The sequence below is a fragment of the Xenopus laevis genome, chromosome 9_10L (assembly GCF_017654675.1).
Source record: "Xenopus laevis strain J_2021 chromosome 9_10L, Xenopus_laevis_v10.1, whole genome shotgun sequence".
Taxonomy (NCBI): domain Eukaryota; kingdom Metazoa; phylum Chordata; class Amphibia; order Anura; family Pipidae; genus Xenopus; species Xenopus laevis.
Window position 1 is genome coordinate 54,775,308 of NC_054387.1, and position 24,828 is coordinate 54,800,135.

The 24,828-nt window shown below is 41.8% G+C and overlaps 1 protein-coding gene across 3 annotated transcripts; it reads right to left on the minus strand.

Annotated features, from left to right (window-relative positions):
- Positions 1-3,354: 3,354 nt before the first annotated feature.
- rhot1.L (ras homolog family member T1 L homeolog) lies at positions 3,355-23,512 on the minus strand. Of its 3 annotated transcripts, XM_041575444.1 has the most exons (21): positions 23,226-23,512; positions 21,624-21,682; positions 20,940-21,021; positions 20,792-20,835; positions 20,378-20,431; positions 20,163-20,215; positions 19,225-19,333; positions 18,910-19,011; positions 18,108-18,206; positions 17,891-17,999; positions 16,773-16,893; positions 16,179-16,263; positions 15,773-15,918; positions 15,336-15,436; positions 14,132-14,262; positions 13,755-13,838; positions 13,323-13,442; positions 12,791-12,993; positions 11,146-11,268; positions 7,204-7,347; positions 3,355-4,868 (listed from the first exon to the last, which is right to left on the minus strand). In XM_041575444.1, the coding sequence occupies exons 1-21, from the start codon at positions 23,260-23,262 to the stop codon at positions 4,751-4,753; spliced, it is 2,124 nt and encodes a 707-aa protein (XP_041431378.1). In that variant the 5' UTR covers positions 23,263-23,512; the 3' UTR covers positions 3,355-4,750.
- Between the last annotated feature and the right edge of the window lie 1,316 nt (positions 23,513-24,828).

The following is a 24,828-nucleotide window of genomic DNA, read 5'->3' on the forward strand; positions in this document are numbered from 1 at the left end:
GGGAAGTAATGGGCGTATAACTGTTCTGACTCTCACAATTGCACAGCTATACACACACCTACACACAGGCGCAACCTTATATACCTTTTTACCAGCACTGCTACATACAAGTGCCCAGACTAAAAGCCAGTGAAATTTTCTCAAGTGTAAGAGAAAGATTCCTTGTTAGACTTGAAGCATGTTGTGTTAATAAAACAGTTGTGTTGCAGCAGAGACTGTGTTGGCTTGTGGTGTTTTCACATATTACTGGATTCATGTTTGTTCACTATGGTACTTGCACCACAACCCATGGATTGCATGCAAGTACAGAGTGCATGAACAAAAAGGAAGCGTGGAATTAACACCTGCTTTGGGGAGGTGTCGATACTCACATTAACTTGAGCCCAGTGAATCACACGTCAGTGCGGCTATTGGTGCCGCGCACTAGTAGAGACACCATTCACTTGCAACTTCAAATTGGGTGTGCATCAACCCCCGTGCTAAGTTAGAGTAGATAAACACTGCAGCACTTCCTTGTTGCAAAGGTGAATTTATTAGGTCAAAATCACAGGCAATATTTTGGCCTTAATCTTGCCCTTTTCCATGTCTCTCAAGGCCGAAACATTGCCTGTAATTGTGTCCTAATTCACCCTTTTTCACCAAGTGCCTCAGCATTTTGTTCTATAGTCACTTACACATGCAGTCAGAAAAACTATTTCTACTTGATATACCAAAGCAGATGTTCTGTCAATTGATCGTAAGTTACATTATACACTATTTAGAGGGTGATTTAGAGGCTGCAATGATACTGGAATTGTCTGCCCAGCAGCAGCGAGAAGCAGATAAAACACAAGTTCTGTAGGAGGAGGCAGATGCCGGAGAAACACTAAGGGAATACATCACAGTGCACTTGTATGTTGCCTTCTCATTCTTATATCAAGCCCAAAATGCACTATTGCTGTTGGAAAAGTTCCCTGGCAAGCTTTGTCATTCTTTATTAATTACTACCCTGTCTTCAGAACAATGCAGCCAAACCTGTTTGTGCCCCATGTATTACTTGCAGTGCCGTTGCCTCTCGCTGTCCCCCATTTAACTCAGGTGCACACGGTGTCAGTATTGAGGGCAGGAGCACAAACAGGTAGAACCACATTCTGTGCAGGGATAATAATGTAAGCCTAATGAAATCAGCCAGTGCAATGCTCTATCTTAGGGCTCTTACAGACAAGCGTTTTTACCTGCGCTCCCCTGCGTTACGTTTTTCAGCGTTCAGCCGCAGGAATAGATGCATTACATTTTTTCCAATGGGGCTGTACTCACACAGGCGCGTGTTTGCGCTGAATGCAGGTTGAGACGCAACATGCTGCATTTTTCCTGCGTTCTGCGCCTACACACACCTGTGTGAGTACAGCCCCATTGGAAAAAATGTAATGCGACTATTCCTGCGCTCCCCTGCGCTCCCCTGCGGCTGAACGCAGAAAAACTGAACGCAGGGGGAGCGCATGTAAAAACGCTCGTCTGTAAGAACCCTTAATGCATGATATAAAGGCAACATAGCAATTTGTCAGCAGGTGGGCAACTTCATTAAAAGCCCATTTTCTGCTGAGGAAGGTTTCATTCCGGTCATTGAATCATACATATACCTATTCTACCTTCGCCTGGCTCACTCTCTCCAGCCAGCAGTGCTTTATATGTAACAAGCGTTCATGGAGAGGCTGCTGCCAGTAAGGAACCCAGGGTAATATTCTATCTTAGCTCTATGTATATGACGCAGGGAACCCAGGGGAGCTCAACCTCTTTAACCAGTCTGTACGGCAGTTAAAGGGCAAGTCAACCCAAAAAAGTTTTGCCTAATAAAAAAAAAAAAAGTTATTTGTATATGTGTTGCTATTAAAAAGAGTGTTTGTCTGTCCCTGTCTATTCAGACTGTTGATACAATGTAAGACAAACCAGCTGATTAAAGGGATACTGTCATAGGAAAACATGTTTTTTTTCAAAACACATCAGTTAATAGAGCTACTCCAATAGAATTCTGCACTGAAATCTATTTCTCAAAAGAGCAAACAGGTTTTTTTATATTCAATTTTGAAATCTGACATGGGGCTAGACATTTTGTCAATTTCCCGGCTGCCCCAGTCATGTGACTTGTGCCTGCACTTAAGAAGAGAAATGCTTTCTGGCAGGCTGCTCTTTTTCCTTCTCAATGTAACTGAATGTGTCTCAGTGGGACATGGATTTTTACTACTGAGTGTTGTTCTTAGATCTACCAGGCAGCTGTTATCTTGTGTTAGGGAGCGGTTATCTGGTTACCTTCCCATTGTTCTTTTGTTTGGCTGCTGGGGGGAAAAAGGGAGGAGGGTGATATCACTCCAACTTGCAGTACAGCAGTAAAGAGTGATTGGAGTTTATCAGAGCACAAGTCACATGACTTGGGCAGCTGGGAAATTGACAATATGTCTAGTCCCATGTCAAATTTCAAAATTAAATATAAAAAAATCTGTTTGCTCTTTTGAGAAATGGATTTCAGTGCAGAATTCTGCTGGAGCAGCACTATTAACTGATTTATTTTGAATTTTTTTTTCCCATGACAGTATCCCTTTAACAGACCTGTTTTTAAGACCTGATCATCATCAACATTTTTAAAAAAGTAACAACCAGGAGTTAGGCAAATGCTTTCAATAGCAATTGTTTTTCCATATAACTAAAGTTATTGGAATAATGTTTTCTTTTACGTAGGCAAGTTTTGACCTTGAAAGAGAAACAGGCTTTTCTGGTCTTTTGTCTGTAATATATACATTCTGTCCCTCTTGTGTAAGGGAATCAGCAAATACAACTTTTCTGCTGCTCAGCAGCACATACTGCTGCCAAACAAATCAGCAATGCAAAGGTTGTGCAGTGCAAAAATGATTTGTTCTGTTTTAACCTGTGCAAGGCCAAGTAGTCTGTCTGCTTTCTACCTGTTAAAAACAAAAGCTTAGTGACATCACACACATTCTAGAGGTCATCAGAACATTGTATAGTGGATATGCTAGTACAAAGGCTATACAGGCATTAAAGGGGAAGTTTATCGGTCACAGATGGACCTATTCCCAGCAACTTGTACCTGGTCTTTGTCATTAATATTGTAAGAGTTCTGAGTGATTAGCCTTCCTATTCTGCATGTAAGGCCTTTCTATTTAGGCCTTCTTTTATTTACCTTTCGGTCTGATTGCCGTTTGGGTTTTAGGGCATACATGACCAAAAACAGTCAGATTAAAAGAATTGAAATAGGGTGGGATTGAGTCAAATGTGGCACCTTGCATCCCTACTAATTGGCATAGGGCTTAAAGCCACACAAAAAAAGGGCTCCGGGACATATAAATAAAACAGGAGGCATAATAGAGATACACAAGTTTTTTAATGAAAACCACTAGTTGGCAAGTGATGAAAAAAATAGAGGTTTTACAGGAGTTCTTTCTTTCCGTTGGTTGAATTTGTAATTAGAAAAAGGTGCTACCCCCAGGGGTCCCTTTGTCCATTGTGACTCTAGGAGAACTCAGAGATTAAGGTCGCTAGGACGCCGGTGAATTTAGTGAGAAATAAAAGGTGGATCAATCAGAAAATTGCATTTCATTTATAAAATAAGTCTGAAAAAATAAAATAAATAGAAACCCACAAAAATACATAGATATCATCCTTGGATGATAATAATACCCGGAAGCCGCTGAGAAACACGGGGTGAACAGGAATTTACTGCCTTTATGGTTCATCATGCACCTTTCATAGAACAGCCTGCCCTCGGTCAGTCTCATTCACATGAAGGTTATGTCACGGGATGGGTGTGAGAGTCACACCAAAGCTCATGGTACACATGATCGGAGGGGTACGCATGGGTGATAGTAGGAGGCTTCACCTTAATAAGAAGGTAGTTAGGCCTTTATATACACTATGTACAGCCTTTATGAATGTAGTGTAGAAGCAGGACAAGAGACAGCTAAGCATTGCTTACATGCACACTCTGATATTGGGGAGACATCTCAGCACCCTCACTTGTGACCAATAACATTGATCCTTAATGCATCATACTAGCTGCTTCAATCAGAGAACAAAAGGGCATTTAAAGGTGCCCAGATAATGTACTCTGTTTGGGCCTGCAGGGACCTCCTTTGGACTTAAGCTGGGGCATACCAAATTGTTAGTATTGGGAGCGTATTTACCTGCCATGCTCACTTATGTGGTTACTAGGTGAATGCACTTGCTCTCTATAGAGCAGCTAATGTAATCATGAGAGCACAGATGTCTGAGCATATGGCAAACACATACTGAAATGAAGCACACATTCTCATCTTCCAATGAGTACTCTCCAAAACCCACCCATACACTGGACGGGAGAGCAAGAGGAGTAGTGACTAGTACATTAGTACTTACTGCTTCAGATCTCCTAGTACAAAGGACTGGGTCATTACTACAGTATGTACTGCTGTATAAGTCTCAGGCTTGGGCTCTCTGATCTGAAAAGGCCCTGGATTATTGGCCGCAGACATCAGGGGACCCCGGATCTCTACATCTGTGCCCCAATTCTTGCTGTACTTGTCCATTGTCAGGGCAGTTTCACACTCACCCCCGTGAACCTTGAATAATACTGCTGACACATCCTAATTCCTCTTTGTAGTGGACATTCCATGGATAATAATGTTCTAAATAGATCTGTGCAAGCAGAATGGAACGCACTCATAACGTACATTAAAAGGAGGTACATGGGGTGTTGGCTTTGGGGCAATGGCTTCTTCCGAGATCACCGCTGCTTTAGCAAAGCTTTGTACATGGCAAAACCTAGAACGGCAAAGATGGTTGCACCAAAGCTTGCCCGCAGCCAAAAGGTTGAATTTTTCAATTCCGCCTGCGACATGTGCCTGAGGAAAAAGAAAAGACGGACAAGAAAGGGTTAAATTCACATGCACATCTTCTTTTAGTACAAGTCAACAAACAGACACATTGTTGTTATTATTAGAGGGCTCATGGATTTTCCATGTAAAGGTTTACAATTCCCAGCATTCCATCTTTAGCATCATGAACTGATGTCATCAAATAAGATGTGATGTCAACAGAATGAAAGAAGGAAATCTTATACTGGGTAAGTAAATTCTCTATGGCTGTTTCTCAACCTCATTGTTGTCACCCCATCATGTGCTTCCCTGGGGAATGACTGCTGTAAGAAACAGCGCCAGTTTTTAATTAGAATGTAGCCAAATTTATCAATGCTAATACATCGACTCGTGAGTGTGATAATAGAGTCATTAGTGCTTTGACAGTAGAATGTATTAGTAGGGAAATGGGGGCCCCGTCTATCAGCCATTGAGCCTTTCTTTCTGAGTCAACAAATCATACTGCCCCCTAATTCTGAAGTCACAGCTGAGAGAGGGAAAGTGCAGCTTCTCGCTAAACCAAATAAAACATTAAGAAAATAGAAGGTCTGTTCTCCTGAAGATGACCCCTCAGTATCACTTACCTAAGCTTAGAGACTGAATGACAATATACAGTATATAAAAAATATGTCACAGTACAAGCTGATTAGTAATTAATTCCAATTCACAGTACATGGCAACTCAGAAATCAATGCAGTCTGCACTACATTCTTTTACTAATCAGCACTAAATCATCAGCTTCTATGACAGAAACTAAGCAGTGAGTACACTGAGCATGTGCAGTGCCACTGACACACAAAAGATGAACTAACACAGCCCAAGATGGGGAGCTGCTAGGGGTAACTTTGAAGGCCTGGATCATTAATGTTATAGGGCTGCTGAACCTCTGAGCTGATATAGTGAGTCCAGTACATAAAAGATATCTAATCATATTCTTTAAGATTAACTTTTGCTCCTTTAAAGCGGACCCATCACCCACACATAAAAAGCTGAATAATGGAAGTCCTTTGCAAATTAAACATGCAACCCAAATTCTTTTTTTCATTAAAGCATCCATACCTGTGATAAAGATGATTAAATATGTGAGCTGTCAATCAAATATTACCTGCCCCGCCTCTATGCCTGAGGCATAGAGGTGGGGCAATCTTTTACTTTCACTTTCCATTCAGCACTTCCTAGATGTCACTGCTCTCCTCACATTCTATAATTATGTAGGGCACTGCACATGGGCATTAAGTCCCCTATTCTGATGCATACACAAGATTTTGTGGTGATGCACAACTTGATAAGTGTCCACAAAATGGCAGCTGCCTGCTTGCTGGAATTATGTTATTCCAAGACTGAAGGAAACGAAATTCAAATAATATATATAGTGTAAGTAAAGATTAATTTGCTCAATTAACATGATAGAAAAGGATTTGGAATTATTTCTTTGGGTGACAGGTCCCCTTTAAAACAGTTTTCAGTAACTATTCAGTAATTATTGTTTTCAGTACTATGAGGCTGAACATGGTCCTGTGCTATGCAAATAATTTTAGGAATGTATTTAACTTCTTAGAGACCTTTGCATGACATACTTAAAGGGGAATGCTACCCAAAAACTATTTTCTGCACAACGATAGAAAATATACCTTTTTGATCATTATTAATGAAAAGCTGTTAATAAGAATGACTAATGGCAGATATATCAGTGTTCTAAGCTGCCTCTCCTCGTGGGACACACTTTTTTTATAGCACAATATTACAGAACTGGACTGGTGTATATTCCAACCTATACATAAAACCGCTGAAGGTCCTGTCATCTGCAATACCGGGCACAAAAAAAGGAACATATTACATGCAACAAAATCATACACAAACGACTCAAAAAGTAACATGGGGGGGCCTGTCCAGTCGGGCAACTAACTTCAAACACCTTTTTACACAGGAACAAACACCTGGAAAACGTCAAGTTAATCACGTTAAAGAGGGGTCTGTAGGGCCAGTTCCAGAGGATGCCTTGTGAAAAAAACAGTGCAATAGTATGTAAAGACTATAAGGGAGGGTTTCCAGTCTATAATGCTAATCTCCCATGATACACAGACACAGAAGCCAACACAATGATACATAAATAGCTCTGAAGGGAAGCGGTTCAATGTTTGAAAGGCTAAGGCCCAAGATTTGCAGACTAGAGACCAGAACATTGAGAATAATACATGATATCACTGAAGAGCAATGGGGACAGTGCTACACATGGCGCTTACACACACTCACACATCTTTATTTTAGTTAAAAGCCAACTTATATGGTGGGATTGTCTTATTGTGTCAAACACACCAGGTACCTGAGTTCCGCTCTGGTTGAGTGAAGGGAGGACTCCATGTAGATTGAACTCTCCACGTGGACCACAGGATGGACTTGGTGTCCCAGGCTGCTCCCTGTGTCTGTGAGCAGTGCTTCCCCCAAAACATCTATCCCGGCTCTCAACCTTATGCACACACACATGCCTTCAGTTCAACAGCGTCTTCCAACCACAGCCCCTCAGCAACACCAGGGACCCAAATATTTAGCAACCAAAGGGGAATAAACTCTCCCAGTGTACCCTTGCTTTGCTGAATATTCAAGACCATGCACAAAGAAACCAGCTTGACCAAGGCCCTGCACTTTCTGCTCACAAATGGACAAATGGCAGACTGTAAAGACAACAGGTAATGGCAATACAACTGGCACAGAGACGAGGCCTTACCAGCAAGAGCTTCATGGATGGGAGGCCTGACAATGCAAGTCAATTAAATGAACAGTAACATCAAAAAACTAAAAGTGTTAACGTAATACAAATATAATGCAGTGTTGCCCTGCACTGGTAAAACTGGCCCTGCACTGGTTTGCTTTAGAAACACTACTATTGTTTATATAAATAAGCTGCTGTGTGGCAACGGGGGCAGCCATTCAAATGAGAAACAGCTCAGGTTACACAGCAGATAAGCTCTGTAGAACATAATGGTGTTATCTGCTATCCACTAGTTAACCTGTGCCATATAGTCTTTTAGACCTTCTGACAAGCAGCCAAGCCCAGGCCTTAGTGCTGATTTCTCCTTATTATTAGCAGAAAGACAGGCAAAGGTTATGCTGATTTCATTGGCATCACTGTTCCCCTGGCACTGCCCACTTTGTTGTATTATCCTCCAGTTGCTGAACATAAAACCAGTTAGAGATCACACCATGCGATTTGTATCAACCCACATATCACACACATATACATATATATATATATATATATCATATAGTGGTTAGCTATAATGGGTGCAGACACTCTGGATTAGATTCAACCAAGCATGGCCTTGTGTGTGCAAACATGGATTCATTCACTGGCCATGATCTATATGACAGGGTAGAAGGAATATTCTGGGGTTTCAGGGTATATAAGGTGGAAAGGCAGGCTCCATACATACATACATACATACATACATACATGGCTTTTGGGGTGGGTGGGCTGAGGTATTCAGATGGTCTGGGATATAAGTTAATGTTCCATGCCACAATGCATGTCACTTGTTACACTCTACTCCCTGGTCATAAAAGGTTCTGTTTGTGGACAAACAAGTATGCTTTCCCCCCAAAGCCAATAATATTTTCCTCCCAGTAAGAGCTTTGGCCCATGTAGAGTGTGAGTGAGAAACTAGCTCTGTGCCACTCAGATCTTATGTGCCAGCCACCTGTAGCACTAAATGCCTTGCTACCATAAACATGCCAAGAGCACAGGGAATCCATATCACTGACAGGGAAGATCAAGACAGCCATGTAATTCAGCTCAACAAGAGCAAATTGAATATGCCAGGCAAGATGGCCGAGTAGCACTAACTCACCAGAGAATATACCAGACAAGATGACTGACAAGTAGCAAGTGATGTAAAAATGTAAGAGGTGCCTTCACAGGGGGAAGAGAAAATAAAACAACACCCAGTATAACATAGGGTTCTGTAACAATGTCAGTCCCTGTGCTATTTTTGATTACTCATTGGTGGGGTAAGATAGGAACCTGGCAGGACAGGCTAAAGGAATTACATGTACCCTCAAGGCCCATCAACCATGCAGTGGACAAAATAATGATAAAGGGACAGATTCTACATTCACTCATTCAAGATTAAAAAAGCTGAAGTGTTCATTAAATTATTATTATTGTTATATTTAACACACATTGAATATTCCAGTGTTAGGTATTTAGTAGGCAAGAACAATATATGCACAATGCAAGATCCCCCCCCCCTCAGAGCCCTTAGGTCACTTTAGTTGACTTGGATTGAAGATGGACTCCTTTGCTCTAGAGCCCCTTCTGTGTGTATATTAGGGACCATGGTGGCAGGGGCTGATGGGACAGATGTATATGTGGGTAAAGCACCAAATCATTAGTCAGCACTAATAGCTAATTAAACTAGCACATAGTCTTTAAGTGGAGATCCGCTAATAACAAGTCTACTGCAGCAGCAAAGGTTTAGGAGTCATAGGAACTGCAATGCTCAGTCCTGACCAGCAGGTACAGCTCCTGTTGTACTACAGTTGTAACAACTCACCCTGGTGGTCTAGTGGGCTGGCAGGGACAGCCGCCGCGTGGTGCCTCTTCCTACTAGTCGCTTGTTTCTTATGGTGCGCGGTGTGCACACTTCCGCAATTTGTGCGCAGTGTGTAATGACGTCATCACTCTTTGGAGCAAGATTCAAACTATTTGAAGGGGCTTTGTGTTAGAAATTGTTGCCCATTGTTAGGTCTAACTTTTTCGTATCTGGGTGCAATTTCTGTTTTATTTGATTCCGGTTTTGACCTTTGCCTGCCTGACTATTCTGAACTCTGCCGATATTGACCCTTGCCTTCTTGACTACTCTTTGAACGCTGCCTGTACCGACTCCGGCCTGTCTGACCTTGAACTCCGCCTGTACCGACCCCGGCCTGCCTGACCACACTTTTTGTCTACTCCTTGAACAGTTGCCTTCCGTCCAAAACCTTGAAAAAGAACGTGCCCCTTTGCTCGTTTTAGAACATTTGCTTTGCTCCTCTCAAGTTAAGACCTGGCTGCATCTGAGTAGCTGAGGGCTCCTCCCGAGGCCAAAGGCGGCTGCTACAGGCAGATGATTGAGCCGAGACCAGGGAGCTTAGCACTTGTTCTAAATTTAGGGAGCAGTACATGACAACAGTGCTCTCACAGCAGACCTTTGCCATAAGAAGTAGTTTGCATAAAGAGCCAGCCTATCATCAGGTATCCATGTGGATAAGTGATGCTATGAGTTCAGTGTGGGGGGGGGGGGGTCCAGAAGAATAGCATTGCAGTTCTTTTACACAAACCTCATATTATAAAGGGAGGTCACTAAAACAAAATAACAATAAATGCCCTTCCAAAGGGCTACATAAGCTTACATTTTGTTTGGGGGCAGAATAACACAAACACACTGGTTGCTGTGAAGGTTATGCTTGTTCCCAGAACTGCATCCCAACTGTGACCCCCACACATTGTAAGCAAGATAACAAACCAAACTCTAATCTATGTCAGTGTATTTAATCCAAGCCGGGCAATAATGCAGACATATCCACAGCTTTTGCCTCTCCATTTGACTTAAACCAAAAACTGGAAACACACTTTTTGGATTAAGAAATTCAGCAAATTCAGTATTTTAAGGGAAAATAAAACCTGTGCCCATTTCATAAGTAAATTAAATTTTCCCCCAATACTAACCCATGAACAGAAGTTTGATTCTGGGTACTGTCTGCTCCTGTGCTGCTCCCTCCCAAATGGTCAGGCAGGAACCTCCCCTGCATAAGTGAGGCCAATCTTCCAAACTGCTACATAATGGTATACCCCCAGCAAGCCTGAAAATAGGCTCAAGTTTTATACCAACTGGATGGTCTGATAGTTTGGGTCCTGTGCAGATCCATTGGGAGAGGACCACATCAATGAGCTAATACAATCCTCACCCAAATGGATTGTCCAGCCATCTCAATCTCTGATCTAACCATGCATGGCCAATTTTTTTTTCTATGTAACACTTTGGTGTAAAGTGCAATATTGAATTTAACATTCCAGACAGGATATGGGGTTGTGACTTCTCTAGCAGATATGGCTCTCAGAGGCTTTTAGTAGAAGCCGACCCTTAAATCATTTAGGAGAATGTTCCCCAGGGGTAAAGGCCAAGGCAAGGTATCCCTATCCAGCAGTGGATATGTCCTGCAAGGCAATGCTTGATAGTATAATTAGTATGTTAGGGAAGCGGGAACTGTGGATAACAAAATGAACAACCTGTTCACAACGGCAGTGAAGATTTTGTTCTTTACAGACTGGAGTAGGTCTGAGTTGAGAAGGTTCTGACAGAGGCAGAAAGTGCACCTATTGCAGGTACAGAGGCAGCGTAACCGGGCGTGACTGCGGAGACACACAGAAGGACACAAGTTCAGTATCCTAATTGTACGTGTAAACACAGCTATTTGTGTTGCCTACCCCTTCATTTCTTACTGTGTCACGTGACTCATTTAGCAGCTAACTTCACCCTTTAGGTACTTTGCACAGGGAGAAGCCACAATAATGATCTTTAATACAAGTGAGGTGATTCAGGACCTCTATGACACCCCTTATTATTTAGTGAGGGTTAGCATTATCCTGACCAGCCAAAATGGTTAGAAAAAAAAACATTGGGTATCAGCCATGTTTAAGCAGACACACTAGAAAGCAGCCTGAGGAAGAGGGGAAACATCAGGGATGAGAAGAGGGGGAGAGAAAAGACATGGGTATCAGGACTGAGAGAGTGGAGTGTATCAGCAGCTCTTAAGGGATATTAGACCTACCTAGCTACTTAAACAGCTTACCAGAACTCTCTGACAGTTTAATACAGGTGTCCCCAATGTTTTTTTTTACCCATAAGCCACATTGAAATGTAAAGAAGGTTGGAGAGCAACATAAGCATGCAAAAAAAAAAAAAAAATCCTGGGGGGTTCCAAATACAGGCTATGGTTGGCTATTGGTAGCCTCTATGTAGACTGGCAGCCTACAGGAGACTCTGTTTGGTGGTAAACATGATTTTTATGCAACTAAACTTGCCCTCAATATCGGCTGTGTATAATGTAGGAAATGGGTGGGTAAGGACAATTCGTGCACAGATAACAGCATAGTTGTGGGGTCAGAGCCAACAGCACATGGATGTTTGGCACAGTTTTACTATTCAGCAAAGAAACACATGCACAGGCAATGACATTCAGGGGAGTCTGGAAATGGGCATCAAAACATTACCCCTTGTGTGGCCTGGCACTAACTATAGAAGCAGAACACAGCATGTCTAGCCATTCACCCTAATAATCCTTTAGATAACAGAACATGACAAGCAATGTTACCCCATGGCGGCGGGGGGGGGGGTTGGGGGTGAGGTGGAAGAGAGATTAACCCTTACTCTGCCTGGACCATTTCATATACAATATATTTCACTAAAAGGGAAAGAGACTACTCTCCAGGAGTCAGTGAAGCTGCATAAGTTATTAGTACCAACATGTCACATTGATTCTTTGGTGTTGAGCCCTATAACTCTGTGCCTTATCCCACTAAATGCAGACTTCTAGGAGGGAATCCTATGAATCTGCCATAAACGATCACATGGGATCCTGCTGGAAGGCCCAATTCTAGAGATGATGGGGGTCAGGAGCAAAGACACCAGCAAAAATACCTTATAACAAAGCCTCTGTCTGCAATGAGAAAGCAAACAAAGAAACAAGGCACCCTGATACAGGCTTGCAGAGTTGAGTTACATGCCATAGAGAGAGAATAGAGAAATGGTGCACAGAAGGATGATTCAGTAAGAGTAGAGCAATGTTTCTGACAAGGTGTGCTTTGCTCAGGTGAGTGTGAGCAATATGAGGACACCATACAGGATTTACAGAAGAGTGTTCTGGGTACTCACGGATACATGGCCATTGTGGTCATTTTGATAAAGATCTCCCTGCTGGGGCTCTCTGCCGTGTTGCAGGTAAAGGCTTGGGGTGGAGGCATCTTGTGCTTTTTGCAGAATTCTGCTGGAGAAATGCTGCTCTCCTGTTTCACCTCATGAAGATCAGATTTGGATCCTACAAGCAGACAGGGTGTCCGGCTGTCCATGAAGTGTTGCTGTGTGATAAGAAATCACGTAAGTGATGAGCAGTCACATACACTGTACACAGAGCCAAGCATCAGGCATTTAGCAGTAAAAACAAATATGAGTTTCCAGTTAAACTTCAGGAGGCTGGTATCTGCTACACTGTCTCACAAGTCAGAACCAGAACTGCAGGAAGTGATACAAATAGTGCTTTCACTTGCATTTACAAATAGGAGCTTTATGAGCACCAAAAAAAATCACATATATTACAACACTTGTTTAGAATTACACTTTATTTTTATTATACAAAAATTTTTTGGGTGGAATGTCCCTTTAATTAAAGCCAACAGAAACCACAAACCTTAAATATCCTGGCACAGTAGTCAAATGATTTGGGATTAGTGACATCATAGACCAAACAGACTACATCACACACAGCATCAGTGGGAGACAAAGCTTCACACTCCATCACATGGTGCAGCTGAAAGACATGGAAATAGATGGTTCTGTAAAACCAGTTATTAGGGAAGCATATGACTGAGCACTAACGGGCCTTTGATTCTCGGTAGGTAGCATTCACACTCTGCAAAATACTATGTTATCTGCCTCATGGAGAAAATTGTACCTCTATTATTATTATTATGCCATTTCATTCACCAGCAGAACAACAAATGAAGGTATTTGTTGGTTTGATTCTGAAGGACAGATTTCCACTTGCTTTGGTTTATTCCTCAAGTAGAACTCAGGGCTACTAACGACCTTGCAGGCTCTGGGCTCTGTGATTCTAACTTACCAGCAAATACTTCTCCTGGCCATACACATATACCGGGTTAATTGCATAGAAGGACTTATGCTGCTCTCGGATTCTCGTCTGTCTCTGTAATGGAACGAAACAAGAAATGGGTCACTGGCTGCAGCTTTAAGGATCAAGGTGGGACAAGCAGGGATATATACATCGTTCACAGGTCTTGCCAATTCAGGAGGGATCAGCAGCCATGGCAGGTCCAAATTGTCAATCACGAAGGCTGCAGTAAACTACCATAGACTGGTGATGGTGGGGTCACACAAAAATGTAAAAAAAAATGCTGAATCAGAAGTAGATGAAGGGGCTAGAAACTAAAGATCTGGTCAGGTACAGGTGGAAACACTGGCAGGAGATAAACTGCTCACCATCAGGTTCCTCCCTAAATGGGACTGGAGAATCCCACTTTTTCCACTGCCTTGGGAACCAATCACATTGCACCTGAACACATTACGCTGTGTCTGCCGCTTATGCAAGTCAATCTTCTTATCTCTAGTCACTTGGAGAGAAGAAAAAATTAAATGTAAACCTCAACATAAGATGTTTTTTCTGAAAAATATCTGCTGAATCGGATGGCAGCAACGTTTCAAAACAGTTGGGCGACCTGCATGTTTCCCACTGTGTTGCATCAGCTCTTCTTTTAACAATACTTAACCATTTGGGAACTGAGATCACTAGTTGCTGTAGTTTTAAATGGCAAATGTGGTCCCATTCTTAGCTGTATAGGGTTATTAGCTGCTCAACCGTTTGGGGGCTCCTTTGTTTTATTTTCAGTGGGCAACAGGTCAGGACTGCAGACAGGAAGCAAGTTTAGCACCCAAACTCTTACTATGGGGCCAATCTAGTGTAATAAGTGCAGAATGCAGTTTGCTAAAATAAGCAAGACCTTTCCTGGCTAAGATTTTGTCTGGATAGCCGCATGTTTTACAGGATTTACACACATTTTTCCCTATCATAACGTTTTGGAAATGTATTGCTGAGCAATTTCAGTGCTTTGCAAATCAATGCATTCTGTTTTTATTTATATTTTACACAGTTTCCCAACATTTTTAGAAATTGGGCTGTATTTAAAGGGGTGTTTCACCTTCAAACAACTAGTTGTTTTTAGATAGATCACAAGAATTAATGACTTTTTCCAATGACTTTCTATTTGCTTTATGTGACCGTTTTTCTAATATTGAAGTGTCAAGTGCCTTTTTTCACATTCTGAAGCCGCCCTGGGAGGGGGGGGATCGCTGACCTTGTAAACTGTTCTAAATGGATACATTTAGTTGATACATTTCTTATCTTTGTCCCTGCTGAGCAGAATCTCTGGGTTTCATTACAAGGAGCTGTTAGAACTGATACAATAGTTGCCAATACTCCAGAGATGATGCTGAAAAATGTATCAACTAAATGTTGCAAAATTGTATCAGTTTAGAGTCTGCACCTGAATTACTGAGCTGTCAGACTGAAACACAGATTTTCCTACAGATACTACAACAAATGTTGGCCTGTGTGCAGCTGCATTGTATGATTCTGTGGAACTGTTTATATGTGGAATCCTGAATATGAGCTTTGGCTCTGGGTTACCTGTGACTGCCATGGCCTGGGACTCTTGTTCTGTTAGTATGGAGTAGCCCAAATAGCCCAAATACTCCAAGCACCTCTGCACATCCAGGTATGTTGTTAACCTGCCAAATTCCAGACAGAAACACAGTAAACATCATCATAAAAGAAACTGCCCAGACGGGATTTAACATGCCCAATTACCCCAGGCAGACTGTAAAGATGTCTATTTCCCATGAGGAGAACAGGAAGCAATATTGATAAGTCCCAAAAGCCCCTGAATTCAGGGTTTATAATTTGTTTATTAACAGATTCCCTGTTTGGTGTGAACAAGCAAAGATCTGTGTGCAGCACTGCTCACACATATATATCTCACATACAGATGCAATTGGACCCTAAGAACGAATATTTCTTTTAGGTACAGCTGGAATGTAACCATCAGGGAGACCACATTTACTCACGTCCACTGGGACAGGAAGCCCTGGTAGGTGATCCAACCCTTTTCGTTAGTGTAGACTGTGTTATTAACATCAGGACCCCAAGGCATATAAGGGAATACTTGAAATAGATCCTTCAGTTCCTCTGGAGATAGAGCACAATCTCTGTCCTGCAACACAAATTCCTGTGTGAGTCTCACACATAAGTACACAATGGGCAGTCAGAACAGGTTTGTGTCGCATGCTGCTCCTGGCAGTGAAACTGGGGCACTCATTGTATGGGACAAATAATTTAATAACACTTAAGCTCTGGAGCACTCTCCCAGTGTTTAAGTGTAATTTCCCCAAGGACATGCAACTTTTTTTATGTGCAATGAATACAATACAATTACAGAGTACCACCTTCTACTAAACATATTGTAGTACTCACCTGATCGTGTTTATCAAATATACTCTGGAGAAAGAGATATGCGTGATGGTTTAGCTCCGTCGTACAATCTATGGGAACCTTTAACCTGAATCAATCAACAGTCAAATGTCACAAACATATGTTATTTCAAAATACCCTTACCATGTAATGTCACCCTAATTGCCCTAAAACAACCAACCAACCTGCGTATTCCCCCTTCTAGCTTGTCTACGAAGCAACCTTATATACTAATTACAACCTACACTATGATCCAAACAGTCCCTAAAGGTCTTGAAATAACCTTTTCACCTAAAGACACCCACACTGGCAAATACTTGAGACCACAAAGGCCCAAACACCGATCTCTTAGTTCCCAGAATAATGTATTCCCCGTCGCTAGTAATTGGCAGATTAAAAGCTTGGTAACAATGGCAATGGTTTTAAAAAAAACTCTGAAGCAGATTCTTAAACAGCCAATAGAAGGCAGCAATGTCAAGGATTTATATGCCATAACAATAATAAACACCTTATTACTTTTAAATACATCATAGTCTGCAAAAAAAATGCATGGCAATGAGGGAGACATTGTAGTGAGAATAAAGAAAGACTACACACTGAGGGAACAGATATTCTGGAGTCAGTTCCAGGTCATCGTCATATCCAAATCTCCGTAGTACAGTCCATGTGGTCTCATGCCTACCGCGCTGTATAAAGAGCGTGTGGAGAAACAGAAAACCTGCAAAGAGAAGGATTGCAACATTGTTGGTGTGTTCCACGCTTGTGCACCTTTCCTGTAATCCTTCCAATAAAAACACATTCCCATTAATATATTAGTGTTACAGAACACATTGGTTGAAGGAGGGTATTACAATATCATTTGCATAATTGCAGTTTAATATCAATTCCATGAAAAACAGACACTGCCCTCTCACTAACGTATCTGGGGCAGTGAGCACATACAGCAACAACATGGAATCCCACATCAACAATTGGGGGGGGGGGGGAAAGAGAGGAAAATGTTTTGAATGTTGTTGAGTGTTTGCTTTAACTTCCATCTAGCATAATATGGGTTTCATTACGCAGGTTTGGGAGCAAATGTTAACAAGCCACATTTCCCTAATAATAATAATTAGGTTCAACGTCACACCTTGAACAAGGACAGGGAAACTCCAGCTAACAAGAAATCAGCTCCAAAAGCAGCAAATAAACTGTGGATTGCGGAGTCAATGGGGTATTCTGCCAAATATATTGCTATATATCGACAAACAATCCTTGGGCATGTTTTCTAGCTCAAGGCACAAAATGTCTCAATGTCTTCAATATATTGATAATTGGTTGATTGCAGAGGAACTTTTGTATTTGTCTGTATTCAGCCAAAAAACCTTGTGCATGTATACGATTTGCACTTAGTTTGAGAAGGAATCCCAGTGTCTCTGTAACTGTACAGAGTCCAGATGTATTCTGATCTCTGCCTTTGGAAAAAACGCAAGCCAAGAATCTGCTCCTGCTGCTGTCCTGATCGATGTGTCTGCGGCAGAAAGCATTGTCTCCGCCCAGATGCAGGCAGCCAGAGTGGATATCGGCGGAAAAAAAAAATGTGAGCATTAGCATTTTGCAGCCGATATTCACCCCATCTGCCTACAACCGGGCAGAGACAATGCTTTCGGGTGCAGGCACACCTGCTGATCGGCCTAGTCAGGTACTAGCCTAATTAGTGTTTTTTCAGATCCTACCTTTCAAAGTCAGGCCATTGCCAGACACACCATCGTGGACATTCTTTCGCACTACATTCTTGACATCCTCCAGGGCTTGTGGTGCCAGTGGTATGTGAAAGCATATTCTCTACAAGGAAAGAGAGAAATGATTGTTTGTTCCAGGGTCAGAATGCCAGTAATACCTGACATACACACAGTTTTCCTAGATAATGGGAATTATAATATTCAGTCTTACCTGGAAAAAGTTAAGTTCAGCGTCGTTTAAAATTCTGTCATTATCCATGTCTGATATCTTAAAGATGCGTGTCAGGGCTTTCACACAGGCTGGCTTCAGCTGCAGGGAGAGGAACAGTCAAAGCATTTGAAACACAGGATCACAAATACACATACATACATAAGCACAGGAATTAAGGAGAACACAAGAGAGGACACACACAATGTTGCCAAAGGATTTATAATACAGTACACAGTGATTTGTCTACTTATTTTAGTTTCCATAACAGCGCTTCAAAAGATAAATAGTTCAGGCAGGCAGCTGTTTGACAGCATGGTTTAAATTGGAGAAACAGTGGTGCTGCTTTCTAGACATACTCCTAAAGTAATGGACACAAGGTCAACAGAAATTATGGTCCTCAGAGGAGGAATGAGACAGTGAGGCTGGGCATATCCGGGACACAGTCAATTGATTAACAGATCGTCTTATAAGATTGCTGCCTAATACAGCTTTATGAGCACTGGGGTAGTTCACCAAATGAATAGCTCCAAACACAGAAACATATCCAAATAGACAGCTGCACAGAAAGGACAGGGAAAGTTCATGCTCATTCCATCACTTTTTCTCTCGTGCATAACTATAAGTTCAATTATCCTATGGTCTGCTTTTTTTAACCCGGTGTTCTTATATAACTATAAGTTCAGCAAGAAAAAAGGCAGTGTTTGTATAGAGAACAATTCAGTTGCCATCCTGCTGAACTTGTTTCTCTTCTGTACAAGCCACATAGCCATTAATAGGTCATACAGGAATCAAAATTCCATACCTCTTTCTCTTCTGGGCAGTACAGGGGTCCGGTGGGGTGCAGAACAGCTTTCTGAGCATAGTAGAAAAGCTCTGATATGTTTTTCAGGTTTTTGGCTGAACACTAAAAGGTAAACATTAGAGATCAGGAAATAAATACTCAAATAAGTTCATGTGTACACTTAGGAGAACTTTCTCTGCCAGCCCTGAGGGACTCCATTTAATATCCTCTCTTCTGTGCTTAGTACCATGTATACTGTAAGACATAGGCAAGCCAAAAGGTACTAGAGTGCCCTTTCTGGTAATCCGTTTAGTATTGTGACAAACTTTCACTCACCTCTACACATGTTTCTATCTCTGAATATTGGTTCATTATGGGCAGGATGGTTTCCAAGCTGCTGTAATCCAACAGGTCAGACTTGTTCCCCACCAGAATCAGTGGAACCCTGGAATAATAAAAATACATAATGGGTGTACACTCTGACCTACTGCTGGATTTGTATTCCACACAGACATTGCAGTGAGAGGAAAGCAAAATGCCACAATCAGTTAACTTGTGGATATCCTACAATAACTTTGAGCACTATAGTAGCACATTCACTGAGAACTCACCACTTGTGGCTAGGGTTGCCACCTGGCCAGTATTTTACTAGCCTGGCCGGTAAAAATGATGATTGATGCCAATGTAATTAACAGGAAAAAATGCCAAGAATATAGGAAGGACGGTAGTTTTTTGCAGAAAAGATGGCAACCCTACCCGTGGCATGGATTCCATGAATGGAAAGCAGTAGACATGGGCAGTTGCAGTTTCCTGGCTGTGCCAATAAGACTCCAAATGCAGTCATATTTAAATTACTGGCTGTGTTTAAAATGGTTGTTCACCTTCAAACATATTTTTCAGTTCAGTTGTTTTCACACAGCTCTCCAGAAGTGAAGATTTTTTTTTTCAACTACTCTCTGTTTTCTATTTGTACCAATTTTCTAATATTGAAGTTTAAAGTTTTAATTTTCAACTTATGTCTTTCTGAATTAGCTCTGATCAGCTCTGAAATGGAAGTCACAAAATCTGTAAACTTTTCTAAATTGATACATTAGTTGATACATAAACATTAATCTTTAGATTTCAATTTTCAAAAAACATCTTTATTTCTGCTGAACAATTAGAAAACCACCTGAATTGAAATACATTTTGGTGAACAACTCCTTTAAGACTAAGACAAGAAGTGGTTTGTTTAATATTAGCCAGAAGTCCCTGTACCCCAGTATTACACATACCTGTTGTCTTTGTCTGTTCGTTCATTAATAAGAGGGATCCAGTGATTAGTGACCTGAAAGAATGCATGACATACCATTTAATACACTTCATTTCACTTGTTTGAATAAACGCTATTTAAAATGAAGAAATGCAACTCAGAACAGAATACCAGAACGTGTAACCCTTAGGAAGACATTGTGACAAATCCCTGTTTGGCTATAGTTCTCTTCCTTACCTTATCGATAGAGTTCTTGTTATTTACAGCGTATACAATGCAGATAACATTGGCCTAGAAGAAAGGAATAGTCATTTAGATTATGTTAGCACAGCAGTAGCCAGCAATTGGAGTGAAATTTAAACAGCAATACCGCCAGCCTCACTCTGTATGAAAATATCCCTTACACAATACTGTGCACTGCTTTTTTTTATATTACTATAACCTGCACCATCCTGCTACTTATTATTATTATGCTCTGCTCCTTTCTACTATGCCCTGCTTCTTATTACAATCACACTCCTGCTCCTAATTACTATAACTGGCAAGGCTCTGTGTATGTTTTTTTATATTGGGCAGCTGAAACATTAAAGTGTCCACTACAAACACACACACACACACACTCGTGATGGGACACACAAGTACTACTCTTACTCGCGATATCTCCAGGTACAGCTGGTCATCTGTCTGTTCTGCTTCTGCAAAGGAAGAAAGTCACATGCTGTTAGAATGGCCCCCATAACGTGCCCCCCACAGAATGAGCCCAGCTGCAGTTTCTGGTTAAGACATCACATATTATTACCAGAATAATCCACTATGTGTGTTGGGACTCTTTCAGGGGTGACATCTCCAGGGATTGTAATCTCCTCTGCCCGAGCAGGAACCTGAAACAAAAAGACAGAGGAGGAATTGCATTCTGCACATTGCTGGAGAAAGTTTTGCAAGAGAAAGCATATTAACCCAACAATGGCTCTCCATGCATTTCAGGGTGGGCAGCCATTATCCTGGCTAGTACGGCCTGTACAGAAGCCCAATTTATCCTACATTACATTGGGAGATAAATATCCTATATAATAAAGTTGAAGTGTCTCTGCGTCCAGTCCCTGTGTCCGTGGGATTGCGCTACTACGCATGTGCCCCACGGACCGTCTCTGGCGAATTTTTTTTAGACTAGAACAATTCTGTTTTTATAAATGTTTGGCTACATATGTTCTAGCGCCCGTTAATTTAACGGGCTTAATGTCTAGTATTTAATAAAGTCTAAACAGGCTTTGGATGCCATGGCCTCCTGCCATGGTTACCAGCCTATGGCCAATGAATTAAGGGAATCCCTCTGTAATGGACTCCCCTCTGTTTCCCCAGAACTTCAGGAAATCATCAAGCCTGTAAGGAAAATATTCCTGTGCCCTAAACCCACATAGTGGCAGCCAGTAGCATTATAAAGTCATATAACTTACCGCCCCCTGACATATGCAGTAGAACTTACCTCCTCTGGGAACTCCTCGCTGACCAGGGACATAACAAGAGAGGTCTTCCCAACCCTGGCTGCAAAGCACAAGGTGACATGTTAGAGATTTAGAGGGGGTCAAATGCAACACCCATGGGTGGGTACCGCGCTGCCTAAACTGTATTATAACTGGGATGGCAACCCATATAACTGCTGCCCCACCAATGAAACAGGAACCACATGAGCATGTCATATTACATATGAACAATAGAATATATGCACAGAAAGTTCATCTTTAAGTTAACTCTCAGTATGCTATACAATGGCCTGTTTTTAGAAGCTTTTCCACTGGTCAATTTATCCCTTATCTTTTTATCGAAGTCCTCTCCTACTCGCCTTCAAGTTTCTTTCACATCACTGTATGTAGAAATTGAGCAAGCACTTCTAGGAACCAATCTTCCAGGCAGACTTTTCAATTAAAAAGTATTTATTTATTGGAGAGCACTAGGACACAGCCTAACGCGTTTCGTATCAGCAGGATACTTTATCCCCTAGTGCTCTCCAATAAATAAATACTTTTTAATTGAAAAGTCTGCCTGAAAGATTGGTTCCTAGAAGTGCCTGCTCAATTTCTACATATGCTTATCTGCTCCCTCAGCTGAAGGTTCAGGGCGGTGCACCTGGACCCCTTCCTTAAACTGGTGAGTGTTTTTCACTTTGAGACCTGAAAAGACTTACTACATTTAACCATCGGTGTTTATGATCCTAATTCTTTCACATCATTGTCTGGTTGCTAGTGGGAAATCTGACCTTGGCAACCAGATAGCTGCTAAAATGCCAAACTGGAGAGCTTCAGAACAAACAGTGATTAAAAAAATTGTAAAATTGTAAAAATTGTCTCGGAAAATCCCTATTACTAACATAAGCATAAAGGGAGTACTACCGCTATAAATAGACATAGGCAAACAAATATGTTAACCAAGAATGCATTGTTCAGGGCAGCCAAAGGGCAATATATACATTATACAGCCATATACAGAAGTGGCAGACCCATCATGTGGTGCGCTCTTATCTATATAGAGACCTCTGGCTGTCACAATTGTCATCTTATTTCTTCCATATAAGAACACCAGCAAATCATTTAGATGCAAGCAATTCTTGTATGGGTACCAAAGCCAACTACTACAGGGCACCGAAAGTATAATAAACATTTATACTGTGCAAGATATTCTCTATGATGCCAGAATGGTATTCCCCACAGAAGAACACTAATAACTAGTACTATAAATATTTACCCAGTGAGCATCATTGCACCAAAGCATTACCCCCACCCCGAGGGGCAGGCACACCAGACTGTATATATCCACATATATAAAATAACAAGGGGTATTCCTACTGCCCCAGATCTGTACAACCCCACAGAGGTCAAGCAGTAAATCTCTTTGCTTCATACCTCCCGCCGCCCAGGGCAATAGAACTCCACAGCGGGGCAGGTACAACTTGCACTGTATATTAATACATATGTATATTTGCCCCATGATGAGAGGTATTTCGTACTTCCCAGAGCAGCATTACAGCAAAGGAGAGTAGAGAGGCGAGTAGTACATGCATTATTATTACACAGAGGAGCAGGACACTCACGTTCTCCCACCAGCAGGATTCTCACATCCTTCTTCATGGTGCCCGGTGTGTCGGAGGGCCCTACGGCCTGCACCTCCCGCCGGGACCCCGGTGTCACCTCTCAACACGGCCCTCAGGCTGCAGACCGCTGTGTACGGAAGCCCGGCGGGCCCAACCAACTCCGAAGGCAAAGCTTCGTGACGTCACTTTGTCATTGGGCGCTCTGTCCTGTCGGAGCAAGGATACGGTAGCCCGATGGGGGCAAACATATTCCAAAGGCGAACCCGCGTGATGTCACTGTCATTGGCTGCACTACCTTTTCCTTCCAGTATTTCTGTAACGGTAGCGGCTAGTTCCTATCCTAGGAAAGGACCTGACGTCACGGTCATGTGATCTTACCGTGTGACCGCTCCACTGCGGCTTACCTATTCGTGAGCGGCAAATTCAAACATGGGAAAGTGGTAATGGGTTCTAGCGGCGGCTGCGGACTCTTGACAGGACCTGCAACTAAATTCCCAGGGTTGCCAACTTGTATTGTAGGTTTAGTACAGGTTGTAACACCTCAGCTTTTGGGGCAGTTCATTGTGTCGCTGGAAGTTTGTAGGGATTGAAGGGATCACTGCCTCTGAATTTCTGTGGGGTGAGGAGGGATCACAGTGAATTCATGTCAGCTAGACTCTATTCAATATTTATACACCCAAATGCAGCTACAAGATTGTTGTTGGAGCTGGGATTTTTTTTACCATTACTCTCACACAATTACGGTGCAACAATGGCAAGATAAAAATGATGACACAGATATAATAATCTATTCATTAACCATAAACAGCTTTGCTTTTCTGTCATGCACTGAAAGTCTCCCTTAATGGACAATAATGTAATGGACAATTTGGGAACAATAAATTGTATAGAAACTGTTGCCTTGGTGTTTCAAGAGCTGACAGAAAATGTGGAGCGCCCAGTCAATTAATAGAACATGGGATAACAGTCATGAGAGGGACTTCTATTTAAGGACAGGATCATTGCCCCTTAACCTTTTTAAAGGACCAGTAACACCAAGTTAGCTTAACATTTAATTCCCCCCCAAACTTCTATATGAGTCAGGCTTACTCTCCCCTTTGGTTTTCTTTTTAAATCTTGAGCTTCAATCTGACTTCCAAAGTGCTTCATAACAGAATGTGAAAAGGTGACGGAGCTTGAATTCCTCTGTGTGCTGAACCAGAAGTCCGCTTCACATATAAGCTTGATAAAAGGCCGCAAGGCCTGAAACGTTGCTGTGATGCCCTTATGCACAATTAAAGGCTTTTAAGAAATAAGAAAAATACAGTGGTGCTATCTCAAACTTCTTCTATCCTTGATGTTTCCAATGGAGAGTGGCCATTAAAGTGACGTGCACTGCCTTGATTGAATCCAACAATCGTTGTGCTGACTACCTACTACTATACACTGTGGAGATCATAGTTTCATAGTATACATAGTCCATCAAGTTCAACCCCTCCTAATGAAAACCCAGCATCCATACACACACCCCTCCATAGTTTCACATAAATTATATATATACCCATATCTATACTAACTATAGAGTTTAGTATCATAGTAGCCTTTGATATTATGTCTGTCCAAA